Source organism: Hyla sarda, chromosome 11 (assembly GCF_029499605.1).
Source record: "Hyla sarda isolate aHylSar1 chromosome 11, aHylSar1.hap1, whole genome shotgun sequence".
NCBI classification, from domain to species: Eukaryota; Metazoa; Chordata; class Amphibia; order Anura; family Hylidae; genus Hyla; species Hyla sarda.
Genome location: NC_079199.1, coordinates 38,091,171 through 38,110,162, shown reverse-complemented (window position 1 = coordinate 38,110,162; position 18,992 = coordinate 38,091,171). Strand labels below are relative to the sequence as shown.

Genomic DNA, 18,992 nt, shown 5'->3' with positions numbered 1-18,992 from the left:
TCCAGGAAAAAAACTTTTTTTTAATATATCAACTGGCTCCAGAAAGTTAAACAGATTTGTAAATTATTTCTATTAAAAAATCTTTAATCCTTTCAGTACTTATGAGCTTCTGAAGTTAAGGTTGTTCTTTTCTGTCTAAGTGCTCTCTGATGACACGTGTCTCGGGAACCGCCCAGTTTAGAAGCAAATCCCCATAGCAAACCTCTTCTAAACTGGGCGGTTCCCGAGACACGTCATCAGAGAGCACTTAGACAGAAAAGAACAACCTTATCTTCAGAAGCTCATTAGTACTGAAAGGATTAAGATTTTCTTTATAGAAGTGATTTACAAATCTGTTTAACTTTCTGGAGCCAGTTGATATATACAAAAAAGTTTTTTCCTAGAATAACCCTTTAATGTTTCTGTGTGTAGCAGACGTGCCGCACGCTGGGCACATTGCCCACCAGAGGATGAGCTGAAGGAGATTGTGGGGAAAGACACAGCATCATCAAACCTACACATCAAAACCCTCTGTACATGTGTATAGGGGAGGGAGGGGGGTTATACATGTTTATTGGCCCTTTATGCCTTTTTTTACCACTTGAGCCCCTGCCCCCTAAAATCTCTGTGCATGTCCCTGGTCATCTAAACTTGCTACAAAATTACATGTATGGCACACTACTGCCCCACTGATGTGAAGAACCAGTGCCACAGAGAAGCCTTGCAGGTGCACATTCTTTGCCGTTCAGAAAAAAACACATAAAGACAAAAAAAGGACAAAAATAATTTACTAATTGTTTTGGAAAATACACCCCATTCCTACTCACCTAACCATAGACCAGCAACTCCACACAGATATCCCCATGGTAAGGCAGAGAAGGATGACCAGTGCTCTACTTTGGTAAAATAAAGGATGATTGGTGTACATGAGATGAAGATTAAATTGAAAAATCCTAAAGTAGAAAAAAAATGTGCTGCTTCACCGAAGTTAGCCGTGCCGAGAAACATCTTAAACAAAACCTGGAACAATAAGAATGTCACTTGTTATAAAACTCAAGCAGTCAGCTTTAAAGAGTACCTGTCACCAAATAAAACTTTTCATATAGTGTTCCTTGTGTAATTAGCAGACACTTTCCCATTCACTTGCTTTTACAATTATCAACATAAATATGTTTAAAATGTAATATAAAAAACGGCCACTAGGTGGCTCTGTTCTGTTCCCTGCCAGAATTAATACAGTGAGTTTGATCTCCTCCCGGCATGGCAGAAGTCTGAACTCAGGAAGTGTTTCTCTGCATTGAGCTTGATTGACAGCTGCATAGAAAGTGAAAGCTCCACAGATTTTCATAGAAAGCTGCACAGACTCAAAGCTGCAGGACAGACTCACTGATACCAACACAGACTGAAACGTGCACAGAGCCTGAGCTGTTCTATTCCTCACAGCACTACAACCATGAGAAGGCAGAAGTTGTCCCCCAGCAGGCTTCAGTGGTGTCATGCCTGCTGGGATACACCCACTTTCTCCTGCTGGGAGATTGCACTGCATGTGAGCATGAAGAAAGGTAAGATACAGAGATTTTTAAAGCTCTGAATTTTTGTTAAGGGCTGGAGGGGTGTTAGGAGTAGTTAGGGAACAGCATGAGGTTGTTGAGAACAGTTTATTTGGTACTTTTTAACACTCAGAGGACTATATATCAAGGCCCAAATCAGTCTATATATTTGTGAAGTCATGGTGCACAGCATGCACCACATCTACGATGCGACTTTCGCCAGCGTATATGGCTTGCTGCGCTGATAAATCCAGTGGGAGTTTTGTGGGCGTGGTTTCCTAGGTGTACAGTTTATACACTGATTTTACAAAAGTCAAACAGTATTGCGTAACGGCCACTCCAGTCGGGTCCAGGGGCAGGCAGCTGTGCCGGGCTGACTGACTAGTGCGCTCCATATTAACCAATGCCTGGCAAGTCTTGTAGATCAATCAGCTTTCTACGCAAATCTGTGCCATCCAAAATCATGCATAAATCATTAGCCGGCATTTATCAAAAGGCGCAGGCATCTTGATTAATGGCGACTTGCTGCATGTGCCACACACTAGTGCCTCACACAGGCGATGGAACCCAAAGGGGGAAGCCTTAATAAATGACCCCTTTAATGTGTACCTGTAAAATTTTACCTTACCAAAAGCACAATTGTCCCCACTATCTGTCGCTCATAACTGTGAATTAGGATACAATACCTGCCTTGTCTCCACTGCACCCCTAACCAGCACAAAACCCATTGTAATGTGATTCTATGCCACTGGGTCTCATGCAGGCTATGGTATGGTGCAGAGGAGGTAGCTTTGCCTCCTAATTTGCAGCTATGAGCAGAGGGAAGCTGGGACTCCATTAAGGTATTTCGGCACCAAATAAAAAATTAATGCACTGCACAGTGCTGCACTATAGCCATTTTATAACATTTTACAGGTGCACTTCAAAGGGTTTGTCAGGTATTGCGAAAAAATAGATCTGTTTTGTATTCAGTAACAGCGCCACTCTTTCCTCTGGTCTGTGTCTGGTACTGCAGCTAAGTTCCCTTAAAGGAGTATTCCAACAAATGACATTTATGTCCTATCTACAGGATAAGGGATAAGAGTCTGACCGTGTGGGATCCAACCACTAGAACTCCTGTGAACTCAAGAATGGGCACCCAAGCCGCACCTTGGAATAGAAAAGCAAGTACAGCACTTGGATGCCTCCGGCAGCACCATAGACAGTGAATGAAGTGGTGGCACTCATGCCCAACTTGCTGCTCCATTCCACAATGAGACTTGGGTGCCCATTCTCAAGATTATAGCAGGGTGCTACTTCCAGAGTAAAAAAATAAATAAAAAAATATGCCCTTATTTCTAATTTTGAACATACGTCAATGAGACATTAAAAAAAGGTTAAGATCTATGACAGTGTGGCAGCTATTATTACAATCTTGAGAATCAGGGGACTTTCTTGGTACAAGGCAACCGAAACTCCATTACCAACAGCAAAAAAGAAGCTCCAATTTTCATGAGAATGGGCCCCACTTACATTTTCCCCAGAACTGTGTGGCCCCTAATTATTTCTCCTAGAAATGTATTAGTACTTATTGGGGATGAATGAATCGAATCTGATGAATCCGAATTGGTTACGAATTTCATGAAAAATTTGCTTTGCAACTAATCCAATTATCTCTGCTATTCACAAATCGCTTCATTAAACTCCATTTAGTGCGGTTCAGGCTCCAGGGCATCTAAGATGGCGGATCCACATGTGAGGACATGGGGCAAGGAACTCTGGGAAGGCGGGAACACGGGTAGGCGGGATGACCCGGAATCACATGCAGCATGCAGCCTATCAGCAGCCAGCCACTCCTGTGATGTCCCAGTCCTATATTTATCGGCAGCCATCTTGCGGCCAGTCACATCATTACTTTATTACAGAGAGAGAGGGACAGACAGCAGTGTGTGTTGCACTGAAAGCATTTTTACAGCAGCGATTCACCTCAAGGCCAAATCCAACCTAAAAGCAGTGATAGGGAAGGAAGAGGGATTAAGAGAGAGAGTGCAATTTTGAGTGTATTACACAGCGACTGTGTGCTGCAGACTGGTGTGTACAACAACTGAAAAGCTAATAGTAACCAGCCAGTTAGGGTGAGCAGAGCACTAAAAGCCATAATCATCTGCTATTAGTGCCTAATACAGGTTGCGTGGCGGAGCCTATTGTCCTCTATTAAGTGCAACCTGTGCGTACATAGGTGGCATACCATTTTGTTCCTGTTAAAGTCTTAATGGCCTAGTTACTGTGAAAGGCCAGCCAAAAGTACACACCTGCTGCTGTTGTAGAAAAATGCTGTTTTAAGTGTAGTGGAGCGTATTGTACTCCCCTCATAAGGGCATACCCCGTATGTACATCTATATGGTGTACCATTTGGTTCCTGTTAAAGTCTTAACCCCTTAACGACGCAGGACGTATATAAATGTCCTGTGCTGACTCCCTCGATATAACGTGGTTCTGCCGTTATCGATTGGTTAACACGGTCATCCACTTCATCACAAGGGACATCAAACACACCCAGTCAACAGTCGGTGGGTTCCTCAGACACAACTCTCAGTTGGCATGGCCCGGGAGCAGTCCCTGTCCTCCCATTGCCTCTGTCCTATGCTGTTCCCTCCTCCACAGAAGCATCATATGCTGTGGGTTCAGCTCCACTATTTAGTGAGGACGATCTAGAGGACAGTCATCAGCTACTGCCCAGCCAAGAAGTGGAGGAGACATCCGCCGCTTCCTCCGCTAGGCGGGCAAGTAGTGATGAGAAGAGTGGCGTGGGAGGTGGTGTTGCGAGTGTTCAGGCTCCTGAAGCAGGCACTGTTGAGGCACCTGAGGAGGACATCAGTGACGTGCAGACACAACTATGATGATGAAGCCGATCGCAGAAGGGGCTTCATCATCATCAGGAGGAGAGGGTTTCAGGTTGCCTGTGAGGCAGCAGCTGGGCCAGCAAGGTGGTAGCATGGTTGGCAGTCAGCATGGTGACAGAAGTGGGAAGTCTGGAGCCAAACGTGCCCAGGGTAAGTTTTTCATCATGGCCACATGCAATTTAAAAAATATCTTTAATATTTGCAATTGTGAGGCCCTATGATCTCGTAAGGCTGCTGCCACCTCCAGGCTGTGCCATTCTGTCACCATTTGGTCTCCTCTTGCTGCTGCCACCTCCAGGCTTGGCCATTCTGTCACATTTTGGTCTGTTCATGTTGGTGCCACCTCCAGGCTGTGTCATTGTGCCGCCATGTGGTCTCCTCATGCAGCTGGCACTGCCGCGGAGATCAGATCAGCCAAGATGGTGGACGGAGGTCCCATCACCTGCCTCTGTCCATCTCCCGGGGTCTTCTGCACTGAACTGCCTTCCATCAGACCAGAGCAGAAGATCGCCGATAATACTGATCAGTGCTATGCCCTATGCATCTAAAGGGGAGAAAAGGGAGAGCGCTTCTTGGTGTGATAAAAGAGAGATAATCAGTATAAAAGTGAAATAAGACAGCAGCTCACCAGATGTGGTTGCGCAGCGTCATACACAACAATGGTAAGTGCATCAAGAGGTAATGTATCCGCAGCCCTCCGGCTAGGCAAGGTATTCAATCGGCCTGGCTTCAAGGAGAACGCCGGCTCCACGTGGCGCAGGGTACAAAAGGAATGGAGATCAGATAAAATCGAGATAATTTATTTCCCAAGATGCAACGCGTTTCGCTGCAGGAAAGCAGCTTCATCAGGCAGTCTGATGCCTGATGAAGCTGCTTTCCTGCAGCGAAACGCTTTGCATCTTGGGAAATAGCTTCTAGCTTTATGTGCCCACTTATCCAGTAGCACAGAAGCTGAGTATACTCCTGTCTAAGTTGCTGGTACTGCAGTCTCTCCCTTTTCAAGTGGACACTCAGAGCATGGGGGTGCGCTAAGAAGCAGGGGCTGGGACAGGTGGTAGCTGGCCTGGCAGCGGACCGTCAGCTCGATTTTAAGATACAACTAGGAGCTTTGCCATAGTTTACACTGCAGTAATTATACAATATTGGAGCTGGCACCAGACATCTTCCAATGGGTCCTCAAAAAAGGATTTAAAGTTTGCTCATTCCGATTACCAGGCTCTGTCATTGTGCCGCCATCTGATCTTCTCCTGCTGCTGGCACATTAAACTTGTGAATCTATTTAACATCTTCTGTTTAAATATTAAAACATCTATGTAATCTTTTCAAGATTAATGCCCCATGGTCGTCGTCATATATTACCTCTGTAATTACCACAAGAATCCAATGAAACAGGTTGGAGCAATAACAATGAACCATAACTGGTTAAATTAAACATTCGCAGTTCCACCCAGAGTAAGACAGTCGGGGGCAGGGGCGCTGAGAGGCAGGGTCTGGAACAGGTGGTAGCCCACCTCGCGGCAGACCGCCAACTTGATGCTCACCAGAATGGGTCCTCAAAAAAGGATTTAAAAAAACTAAAAGAAATTCAAATAAAATTAAATAAACTCAATTAATCTCTTCAATTGTGATGCCATATGGTCTCTCTGCTGCCACATACAGATGCTGTGCAGCAGTGATTCTAATAGCGACGCCTGTAATCTGCATGTCATACTGCATAACAGTATTATTTCACTAACCCAGCACACTCCCTATGAGGCTCTCTGTAGCCCAGAAATAGCCGTTATTAACAGCGATTTGCCGCAAATAAATTCGGACCGAGCAAAATTTTTCCGGAAAATTCGGCAAATCGGCCAAATCAAATTTTTCACTCATCTCTAGTTCTTATAACTGGGCATAACCATTATCCCCACATAGTTTGACACTGTTTGGCCAGTATCAGAATGCTTAGAGATATGTCTCTTTGGCATATTATGCCCCTGTACATATTACTTGCTATTGAAATAAATAGGACTTATAAAAATCTATGTGTATATGGCTACCGTTTCACAAAGAGCAGGGAACAGGACTCCCCCCCTTTTTTTTTTTTTTTTTTTTAGGACTAAAGAGCTGAGTGAATTGTATGTAAGGGCTAAAGGGGACCGCCAATGTTTAAAAAGAGACAAAAAGGAGATATGTGTCTAATCGTGGGAGTCCAACCTCTGGAGAGGGCCCCGTCCATGCAGCAGGGAGATTCAGAGCCCTGTTCTGGAGATGGCGGGGGATCCCAGAGGTCAGACACTTATCCTCTATACGGTGAGGAGGGTATACGTTTTTAAATTCTGGAATAAAGGAATAGAATGGCTTATTTTGTAGAGCAGGAACAACATTTTCATTTGTAATGCAGCCAGATTAATTTTTCCCACAATCCTCTGCACTCAGTAATAGCCGTACACATGGGCATGGACAGCAGATTAAATAGTTGTCAGTAAATTCCCGTCTACGTGATGCCATACTTTCTTACCTTATATAGTGCTGATGCCGAGGCAGATCCAACAGCAAGAGCCACTCCAATAATTGAGTCGCCATGGAAACCATCTGCATACGCCATCATTACGATCCCAGTTATTGCCATTATTGTAGCAACTATCTGTGCCAAAAAAGGGGTAAACACATAATTACTTTCTCCTATGAGAAGGATTTTCACATCACTGAGCAAACCAGAGTGCGAAACCCTGGAAAGTATTGCGCACATATTAGCTAACCAGCAGTGCCGGCATTGTCACTGAGCCAATCTGTCATAGAACAGGAACATTTAAGCTTCATACACCTCTGCAACCAATATATCATACACCTCTGCAACCAATATATCATACACATCTACAACCAATGTGATACTGTTCCAATGCAAGTGAAATGAAAAATAAATAAATACATAAATAAAAAACTTAGGGTTTTAGTTAAAAATTTAATATTTTCTATCTCCTATGTAGATCAACGCATCTCCATGGTAACAGACAACAAAATCTTTGTGTAAATGGCATAGGGAAGAACATGACTAAACAGGGTTATATTTGTTGTCTGTTACCATGGAGATGCATATGTCTGAATAGGAGTTGTAATAAGAAAATAATACAATTAGATAATAAACGTTGATTGTGAAGGTGGATGTAGCCTTGGGTACGGTAAAATTAAGGTGAGTTGGTTAAAAATAAAAAAAAAAGGTCATACTTACCTAACTTGATCCCCCACAGCTGCTGTTTTGACGACTCCCAGTCTCTGTTTATCACTGCCTACTTCCTGGATCCAGTGATGCAATGTCCTTACATGAACTGCCTCCCTTAGATAGGCCTCATTAGAGACAGGACAGCACTGCAGTCAATGATTAGCTAAGCAGCGCAGTATGTGTAGGTATGATGCAGAACAGAAACCAGGAAGAAGCAATTAAGAACAGGGACTAGGATCTGTAAGAATGGCACCTAAACTAAAACTAATCCTAAATATTTTTTTAGATATATAAATGCAAAAAAACCAAGGACAGAGCATGTAGGACCCCTTAATAATGATAATGGGGAGGTTGTCACAGGCGATCAAGAGAAGGCGGAGCTACTGAATGGGTTCTTTAGTTCTGTATATACTATGGAAAAAGGAGCTGACATTGGCCAGGTCAGTGCTGGTAACACATCATGTAATGTACTGAACTGGATTAATGTGGAGATGGTACAAGGTAAGTTAAGTGATATAAATGTAAGCAAATCTCCAGGGCCGGATGGATTTCACCCAAGAGTTCTTAGAGAGGTAAGTTCAGTAATATCTGTACCCCTGTTCATAATATTTAGAGATTCTCTGGTGTCTGGTATTGTGCCAAGGGACTGGCGCAAGGCGAATGTGGTGCCAATCTTCAAAAAGGGCTCTAGGTCTTCCCCAGGAAACTATAGACCGGTAAGTCTAACGTGCATTGTGGGTAAATAGTTTGAAGGACTTATAAGGGATTACATACAGGAATACATAGGGGATAATAGTATTATAAGTGATAGCCAGCATGGGTTTACTAAGGATAGAAGTTGTCAAACCAATCTAATTTGCTTTTATGAAGAGGTCAGTAGAAACCTTGACAGAGGAATGGCTGTGGATATAGTGTTTCTGGATTTTGCTAAAGCATTTGATACTGTCCCTCATAGACGTCTGACAGGTAAGTTAAGGTCTTTGGGTTTGGAAATTTTAGTTTGTACCTGGATTGAACACTGGCTCATGGATCGTAGCCAGAGAGTGGTGGTCAATGATTCGTACTCTGATTGGTCCCCGGTTATTAGTGGTGTACCCCAAGGTTCAGTACTGGGCCCGCTGTTGTTTAATTTATTTATCAATGATATAGAGGATGGTATTAACAGCTCTGTTTCTATCTTTGCAGATGACACCAAGCTTTGTAGCACGGTACAGTCTATAGAGGATGTGCATAAGTTACAAGATGACTTGGATAGACTAAGTGTCTGGGCATCCACTTGGCAAATGAGGTTCAATGTGGATAAATGTAAAGTTATGCATCTGGGTACTAATAACCTGCATGCATTGTATGTTTTAGGGGGGATTAAACTGGCAGAGTCACTGGTAGAGAAGGATCTGGGTGTACTTGTAGATCACAGACTACAGAATAGCATGCAATGTCAGGCTGCTGCTTCCAAAGCCGGCAGGATATTGTCATGTATCAAAAGAGGCATGGACTCAAGGGACAGGGACATAATACTCCCCCTTTATAAAGCATTGGTACGGCCTCACCTGGAATATGCTGTTCAGTTTTGGGCACCTGTCCATAAAAGGGACACTGCAGAGTTGGAAAGGGTGCAGAGACGCGCGACTAAACTAATATGGGGCATGGATCATCTTAGCTATGAGGAGCGATTAAAGGAGTTACAATTGTTTAGTCTTGAGAAGAGACGTTTAAGGGGGGATATGATAAACGTATATAAGTATATTAATGGCCCACACAAAAAATATGGAGAAAAACTGTTCCAGGTTAAACCCCCCCAAAGGACGAGGGGGCACTCCCTCCGTCTGTAGAAGAAAAAGTTTAGTCTCAAGGGGCGACACGCCTTCTTTACCGTGAGGACTGTGAATTTATGGAACGGTCTACCTCAGGAACTGGTCACAGCAGGAACAATTAACAGCTTTAAAACAGGATTAGATACATTCCTGGAACAAAATAACATTAATGCTTATGAAGAAATATAAAATCCCATCCCTTCCCCAATATCGCGCCACACCACTACCCCTTAATTCCCTGGTTGAACTTGATGGACATATGTCTTTTTTCGACCGTACTAACTATGTAACTATGTAACTATGTAACCCCTTTAAATTAAGAAATTAAAATGGATGCCGATTGTGACACTCTTCCGTGCAACACCTACTTAACCCTGATCTGTAGAAAGTCCAAAAATATCAAACACAGCTTGACATTTTAGGACACCTCTTTCAAAATAACAAAATTGGCAGTAGCCAATAATTTGGACATAAAATAGAAATCTGTTCACGATACGAGGCAAAATAACATGACGGTAAATAATAAATGACCATGATCGGTTAATATAACCTGTTAGAAAAATGTTATAGAAGGATTTGAATGCATTGAATATCCTATTAATCATTCAGCGTATCAGTAATAAACGTAGAGCTGTATAACTTTATATTCTCCCCTTGCTTTGTACTATTAATAACTGCACTAGAGATTTTTTTAATGAAAAGTTATTCATAATTTATTCCACATATTTAACACTGGTCATATGGCTGTGTGTAATAGTATTCTAATAAAATATTAATCACAGCCGTGTATAACTGCAAAGAGACTATAAGGCAGAAATATCATGGCAGCTTTTAAAGGGGTACTCCGCTTGAAAAATTATTATTATTTTTTTATCGACTGGCAGGGCCAGATTAACGTAGGGGCGGATAGAGCGGCAGCTCCAGGCCCCTGCGTTAAAATAGGCCCGGTGGCCCGCACAAACGGCCCGCACAGACCGACCGGTGCCCGCGACAATCAAGCCGCAAACTCCCGGCCTGCAGACCATTTGCGGCCGCGGAACGAAAGTTTGTGGCCCGCGCCAGGAATGTGAAATTTGTATTGCCCGACGCCCGGTACATGCAGTTCCGGGTGCCGGGCAGGTAACTTCTTCAGGCATTTAACCCTGCATCCTGCGAGCAGCGTTAAATGCCGTAAGGCTTCACTTACCCTGCCCTCCTCCGCATCTCCAGTTGGCCGGCCCGAGTCTGATGAGGGACATCGCGCATGTGACGTCCCTCCGCAGACCCGCACAGGAGGACATCAGTGACGCCACTCGCCCCGGGGAGGAGAAGCGCAGTATGTCTATATGTGTGTGTGTCTGTGTGTGTGGATATATGTGGACGACGACGACAATGCTACCTAATGTGGGGAACCTGCTACTACCTAATGTGGGGAACCTGCTACTACCTAATGTGGGGAGCCTGCTACTACCTAATGTGGGGAACCTGCTACTACCTAATGTGGGGAACCTGCTACTACCTAATGTGTGGAGCCTGCTACTACCTAATGTGGGGAACCTGCTACTACCTAATGTGGGGAACCTGCTACTACCTAATGTGGAGAACCTGCTACTACCTAATGTGGGGAACCTGCTACTACCTAATGTGGGGAGCCTGCTACTACCTAATGTGGGGAACCTGCTACTACCTAATGTGGGGAGCCTGCTACTACCTAATGTGGGGAGCCTGCTACTACCTAATGTTGGGAACCTGCTACTACCTAATGTGGGGAGCCTGCTACTACCTAATGTTGGAGCCTGCTACTACCTAATGTGGGGAACCTGCTACCTACCTAATTTGGGAAACTTGCTACCTACCTAATGTGGGGAACATGCTACCTACCTAATGTGGGGAACATGCTACCTACCTAATGTGGGGAACATGCTACCTACCTAATGTGGGGAACATGCTACCTACCTAATGTGTGGAAACTGCTGCCTGCCTAATGCTCCCCCCCAGAAGTAGCACCCCCATCATCCATAAGCTCATGCTATTACCACATAGGGGTAAGGGGAATGGGGGGGGGTGTTGCTGGTGGAGGATGAGGGGCGCATGATGGGGGCATTATATGTAAGGGGCGCATGATGGGAACATTATATGTAAGGGGCGCATGCGGCCCAGCCTCACCCAGCTGCTACCTCCAGTGGCCCCCAGAAAATTTGAGTTTGAGACCCCTGCTCTATCACCTCTGTGCTGCCAGTGACAGATCAAGGGGGGGCAACTGCCCGCTGAGATTGTTGCCCCTCCTTTACTATAGCATGGTGGAGCGGGAGCTGTCAGCTGTCCCGCTCCACCACTCCCTCACATTTCTTACACTCTGCTGCATTCTTGCAGTGTGAGCCGTGGGGACGCCATCCACGGCAGGCCGGCGCAATGACGTCACATCATCGCGCCGGCGCCCGGAGATCATGTCGCCCAGTGCAGTATATAGCATCCTGCCCGCCCTGTGTGGCAGATGTTGGCTTCAGTGTCCGTCTTGGGCCCACACTACTCCGGGCTCAATATATCACAATGTTATGCTATGGTTAATGTATTGTCAATTTCTATGTACCTGTTGCTTTAAGCCCTGTTCTTAGAAACCCTGTTGTTAGGGGAGTGTGTATAACCTGAACCATGTGACTTATCTGTAACGGATTTTATCAACTATCCTGCCTCAGTAAAGTCAGTTTTTCCGTAACCTTACGTCGGAGTACTTATTGCCCCATGCCTGGCCCAGGAGAAGCTGTCTCAACCTCGGGTGGTGTATAGCTTAACCATGCCCTGGCGTCACGAAAAGGTTAATTTTCCCATTACCCTCACCTGACACCACAACTTCAGCTCAGCCCCATTTACTTTGAAGAAACTGCAGTACTAGTCACAACCCATGGATAGGTGTGGCACTGTTTTTGGGAAAAGAAGCCATGTTTTTCTAATCCTGTATAACCCTATATTAGAGACACATTGCATTTAAAGCAATTTAACGAGGTATTCCAAATTCCGTGTTTGTGATGTCACACCATGCCCCCTCCTTTCAAGTCTATGGGAGGGGGCGTGACGGCTAGTACATAGCTGACTGGTGTTTCCTGCCGTTTGCCAATCTATATTGAGCTAAACTTCAATAGTATGTACTGAGCCAAATAAGCCTCAAATAGGCACATTCTTGGAGCCCCACTTTGGTTATAGATGTGCATAGTGGCTTAGCAGAGACTTGTAAACAAGATCTGGTTTTATATCTAAGATGTTTGTAAATATTAATAGTTTTTCAAATATTTAAACAATGTTTACAGTATTTGCCAACAAAATGGTTGTTTCCCTTGCTTTTAATCACACAGTAGTCATCTTTGTTCAAATGGTGGGGAGTTAGAGCTGAGTCACATCCATTGTATTCACTTCATGTAACCCTGCACTATTACTCTGGTCAAATTTACCGGGGAAAAATTACTGTGTATAAAGGACATATGAAGAACCTGGAGACATGACAATCCTACTGTATATAGATACTGGAGAAATGACAATCCTACTATATAAAGATACTGGAGACATGACAATCCTACTATATAAAGATAATAGAAAAATAATAAATAATGATATAAGAATAAAGAATGATACAGGAGACAAGACAATCCTACTATATAGAGAAACTGGAGACATGACAATCCTACTATATAAAGATAATAGAAAAATAATAAATAATGATATAAGAATAAAGAATGATACAGGAGACAAGACAATCCTACTATATAGAGAAACTGGAGACATGACAATCCTACTATACAGAGATACTGGAGACATGACAATCCTACTATATAAAGATACTGGAGACATGACAATCCTGCTATACAGAGATACTGGAGACATGACAATCCTGCTATACAGAGATACTGGAGACATGACAATCCTACTATACAGAGATACTGGAGACATGACAATCCTACTATATAGAGATACTGGAGACATGACAATCCTACTATATAGAGATACTGGAGACATGACAATCCTGCTATACAGAGATACTGGAGACATGACAATCCTACTATATAAAGGTACAGGAGACATGACAATCCTACTACATAAAGGTACAGGAGACATGACAATCCTACTATATAGAGACACTGGAGACATGACAATCCTACTATTTAGAGATACTGGAGACATGACAATCCTACTATATAAAGGTACAGGAGACATGACAATCCTACTATATAGAGATACTGGAGACATGACAATCCTACTATATAGAGATACTGGAGACATGACAATCCTACTATATAAAGATACTGGAGACATGACAATCCTACTATATAAAGGTAATGGAGACATGACAATCCTACTATATAAAGGTACTGGAGACATGACAATCCTACCATATAAAGGTACAGGAGACATGACAATACTACTATATAGAGATACTGGAGACATGACAAACCTACTATATAGAGATACTGGAGACATGACAATCCTACTATATAGAGATACTGGAGACATGACAATCCTACTATATAAAGGTACTGGAGACATGACAATCCTACTATATAAAGATACTGGAGACATGACAATCCTACTATATAAAGATACTGGAGACATGACAATCCTACTATATAAAGGTACAGGAGACATGACAATCCTACTATATAAAGATACTGGAGACATGACAATCTTACTATATAAAGATACTGGAGACATGACAATCTTACTATATAAAGATACTGGAGACATGACAATCCTACTATATAAAAATACTGGAGACATGACAATACTACTATATAAAGGTACTGGAGACATGACAATACTACTATATAAAGATACTGGAGACATGACAATCCTACCATATAAAGGTACAGGAGACATGACAATCCTACTATATAGAGATACTGGAGACATGACAATCCTACTATATAGAGATACTGGAGACATGACAATCCTACTATATAGAGATACTGGAGACATGACAATCCTACTATATAAAGGTACTGGAGACATGACAATCCTACTATATAAAGATACTGGAGACATGACAATCTTACTAAATAAAGATACCGGAGACATGACAATCCTACTATATAAAGATACTGGAGACATGACAATCCTACTATATAAAGGTACTGGAGACATGACAATCCTACTATATAAAGGTATTGGAGACATGACAATCCTACTATATAAAGGTACTGGAGACATGACAATCCTACTATATAAAGGTATTGGAGACATGACAATCCTACTATATAAAGGTACTGGAGACATGACAATCCTACTATATAAAGGTACTGGAGACATGACAATCCTACTATATAAAGGTATTGGAGACATGACAATCCTACTATATAAAGGTACTGGAGACATGACAATCCTACTATATAGAGATACTGGAGACATGACAATCCTACTATATAAAGGTACTGGAGACATGACAATCCTACTATATAAAGATACTGGAGACATGACAATCCTACTATATAGAGACACTGGAGATATGACAATCTTACTATATAAAGATACTGGAGACATGACAATTCTACTATATAAAGATACTGGAGACATGACAATCCTACTATATAGAGATACTGGAGACATGACAATCCTACTATATAGAGATACTGGAGACATGACAATCCTACTATATAGAGACACTGGAGATATGACAATCCTACTATATAAAGATACTGGAGACATGACAATCCTACTATATAAAGGTACTGGAGACATGACAATCCTACTATATAGAGATACTGGAGACATGACAATCCTACTATATAAAGATACTGGAGACATGACAATCCTACTATATAGAGATACTGGAGACATGACAATCCTACTATATAGATACATGACAATCCTACTATATAAAGATACTGGAGACATGACAATCCGACTATATAAAGGTATTGGAGACATGACAATCCTACTATATAAAGGTACTGGAGACATGATAATCCTACTATATAAAGGTACTGGAGACATGACAATCCTACTATATAAAGATACTGGAGACATGACAATCTTACTATATAAAGGTACTGGAGAAATGACAATCCTACTATATAAAGATACTGGAGACATGACAATCCTACTATATAGAGATACTGGAGACATGACAATCCTACTATATAGAGATACTGGAGACATGACAATCCTACTATTTAAAGATACTGGAGACATGACAATCATACTATATAAAGGCACTGGAGACATGACAATCCTACTATATAAAGATACTGAAGACATGACAATCCTATTATATAAAGATACTGGAGACATGACAATCCTACTATATAAAGACACTGGAGACATGACAATCCTATTATATAAAGATACTGGAGACATGACAATCCTATTATATAAAGATACTGGAGACATGACAATCCTACTATATAAAGATACTGGAGACATGACAATCCTACTATATAAAGATACTGGAGACATGACAATCTTACTATATAAAGACACTGGAGACATGACAATCCTACTATACATGACAATCCTACTATATAAAGACACTGGAGACATGACAATCCTATTATATAAAGATACTGGAGACATGACAATCCTACTATATAAAGGCACTGGTGACATGACAATCCTATTATATAAAGATACTGGAGACATGACAATCCTACTATATAAAGATACTGGAGACATGACAATCCTACTATATAGAGATACTGGAGACATGACAATCCTACTATACAGAGATACTGGAGACATGACAATCCTACTATATAAAGATACTGGAGACATGACAATCCTACTATATAAAGATACTGGAGACATGACAATCCTACTATATAGAGATACTGGAGACATGACAATCCTACTATATAAAGATACTGGAGACATGACAATCCTACTATATAAAGGTACAGGAGACATGACAATCCTACTATATAAAGGTACTGGAGACATGACAATCCTACTATATAAAGATACTGGAGACATGACAATCCTACTATATAGAGATACTGGAGACATGACAATCCTACTATATAGAGATACTGGAGACATGACAATCCTACTATATAAAGGTACTGGAGACATGACAATCCTACTATATAAATATACTGGAGACATGACAATCCTGCTATATAAAGGTACTGGAGACATGACAATCCTACTATATAAAGATACTGGAGACATGACAATCCTACTATATAAAGATACTGGAGACATGACAATCCTACTATATAAAGATACTGGAGACATGACAATCCTACTATATAGAGATACTGGAGACATGACAATCCTACTATACATGGCAATCCTACTATATATAGATACTGGAGACATGACAATCCTATTATATAAAGATACTGGAGACATGACAATCTTGCTATATAAAGATACTGGAGACATGACAATCCTACTATATAGAGATACTGGAGACATGACAATCCTACTATATAAAGATACTGGAGACATGATAATCCTACTATATAAAGGTACTGGAGACATGACAATCCTACTATATAGAGATACTGGAGACATGACAATCCTACTATATAAAGGAACTGGAGATATGACAATCCTACTATATAAAGATACTGGAGACATGACAATCCTACTATATAGAGACACTGGAGATATGACAATCCTACTATATAAAGATACTGGAGACATGACAATCCTACTATATAAAGGTACTGGAGACATGACAATCCTACTATATAGAGATACTGGAGACATGACAATCCTACTATATAAAGATACTGGAGACATGACAATCCTACTAAATAGAGATACTGGAGACATGACAATCCTACTATATAGATACATGACAATCCTACTATATAAAGATACTGGAGACATGACAATCCTACTATATAAAGGTACTGGAGACATGATAATCCTACTATATAAAGGTACTGGAGACATGACAATCCTACTATATAAAGATACTGGAGACATGACAATCTTACTATATAAAGGTACTGGAGAAATGACAATCCTACTATATAAAGATACTGGAGACATGACAATCCTACTATATAGAGATACTGGAGACATGACAATCCTACTATATAGAGATACTGGAGACATGACAATCCTACTATATAGAGATACTGGAGACATGACAATCCTACTATTTAAAGATACTGGAGACATGACAATCCTATTATATAAAGATACTGGAGACATGACAATCCTACTATATAAAGATACTGGAGACATGACAATCCTACTATATAAAGATACTGGAGACATGACAATCCTACTATATAGAGATACTGGAGACATGACAATCCTACTATACATGGCAATCCTACTATATATAGATACTGGAGACATGACAATCCTATTATATAAAGATACTGGAGACATGACAATCTTGCTATATAAAGATACTGGAGACATGACAATCCTACTATATAAAGATACTGGAGACATGATAATCCTACTATATAAAGGTACTGGAGACATGACAATCCTACTATATAGAGATACTGGAGACATGACAATCCTACTATATAAAGGTACTGGAGACATGACAATCCTACTATATAAAGATACTGGAGACATGACAATCCTACTATATAGAGACACTGGAGATATGACAATCTTACTATATAAAGATACTGGAGACATGACAATCCTACTATATAAAGATACTGGAGACATGACAATCCTACTATATAGAGACACTGGAGATATGACAATCCTACTATATAAAGATACTGGAGACATGACAATCCTACTATATAAAGGTACTGGAGACATGACAATCCTACTATATAGAGATACTGGAGACATGACAATCCTACTATATAAAGATACTGGAGACATGACAATCCTACTAAATAGAGATACTGGAGACATGGCAATCCTACTATATAGATACATGACAATCCTACTATATAAAGATACTGGAGACATGACAATCCTACTATATAAAGGTACTGGAGACATGATAATCCTACTATATAAAGGTACTGGAGACATGACAATCCTACTATATAAAGATACTGGAGACATGACAATCTTACTATATAAAGGTACTGGAGAAATGACAATCCTACTATATAAAGATACTGGAGACATGACAATCCTACTATATAGAGATACTGGAGACATGACAATCCTACTATATAGAGATACTGGAGACATGACAATCCTACTATATAGAGATACTGGAGACATGACAATCCTACTATTTAAAGATACTGGAGACATGACAATCCTATTATATAAAGATACTGGAGACATGACAATCCTACTATATAAAGATACTGGAGACATGACAATCCTACTATATAAAGATACTGGAGACATGACAATCCTACTATATAGAGATACTGGAGACATGACAATCCTACTATACATGGCAATCCTACTATATATAGATACTGGAGACATGACAATCCTATTATATAAAGATACTGGAGACATGACAATCTTGCTATATAAAGATACTGGAGACATGACAATCCTACTATATAAAGATACTGGAGACATGATAATCCTACTATATAAAGGTACTGGAGACATGACAATCCTACTATATAGAGATACTGGAGACATGACAATCCTACTATATAAAGGTACTGGAGACATGACAATCCTACTATATAAAGAT

At 41.1% G+C, this 18,992-nt stretch overlaps 1 protein-coding gene across 4 annotated transcripts in view; it reads right to left on the bottom strand.

Annotated features, from left to right (window-relative positions):
• The window catches only part of SLC35F4 (solute carrier family 35 member F4), a 276,300-nt gene that overhangs the window by 18,335 nt on the left and 238,973 nt on the right, over positions 1-18,992 (bottom strand). For all 4 annotated transcript variants that reach the window (XM_056545540.1, XM_056545542.1, XM_056545541.1 and 1 more), the window contains 2 exons: positions 6,912-7,037; positions 807-999 (listed from right to left, as the gene is read on the bottom strand). In XM_056545540.1, coding sequence (XP_056401515.1) covers positions 807-999; positions 6,912-7,037 — 319 coding nt within the window. The remainder of the gene's footprint in view (positions 1-806; positions 1,000-6,911; positions 7,038-18,992) is intronic.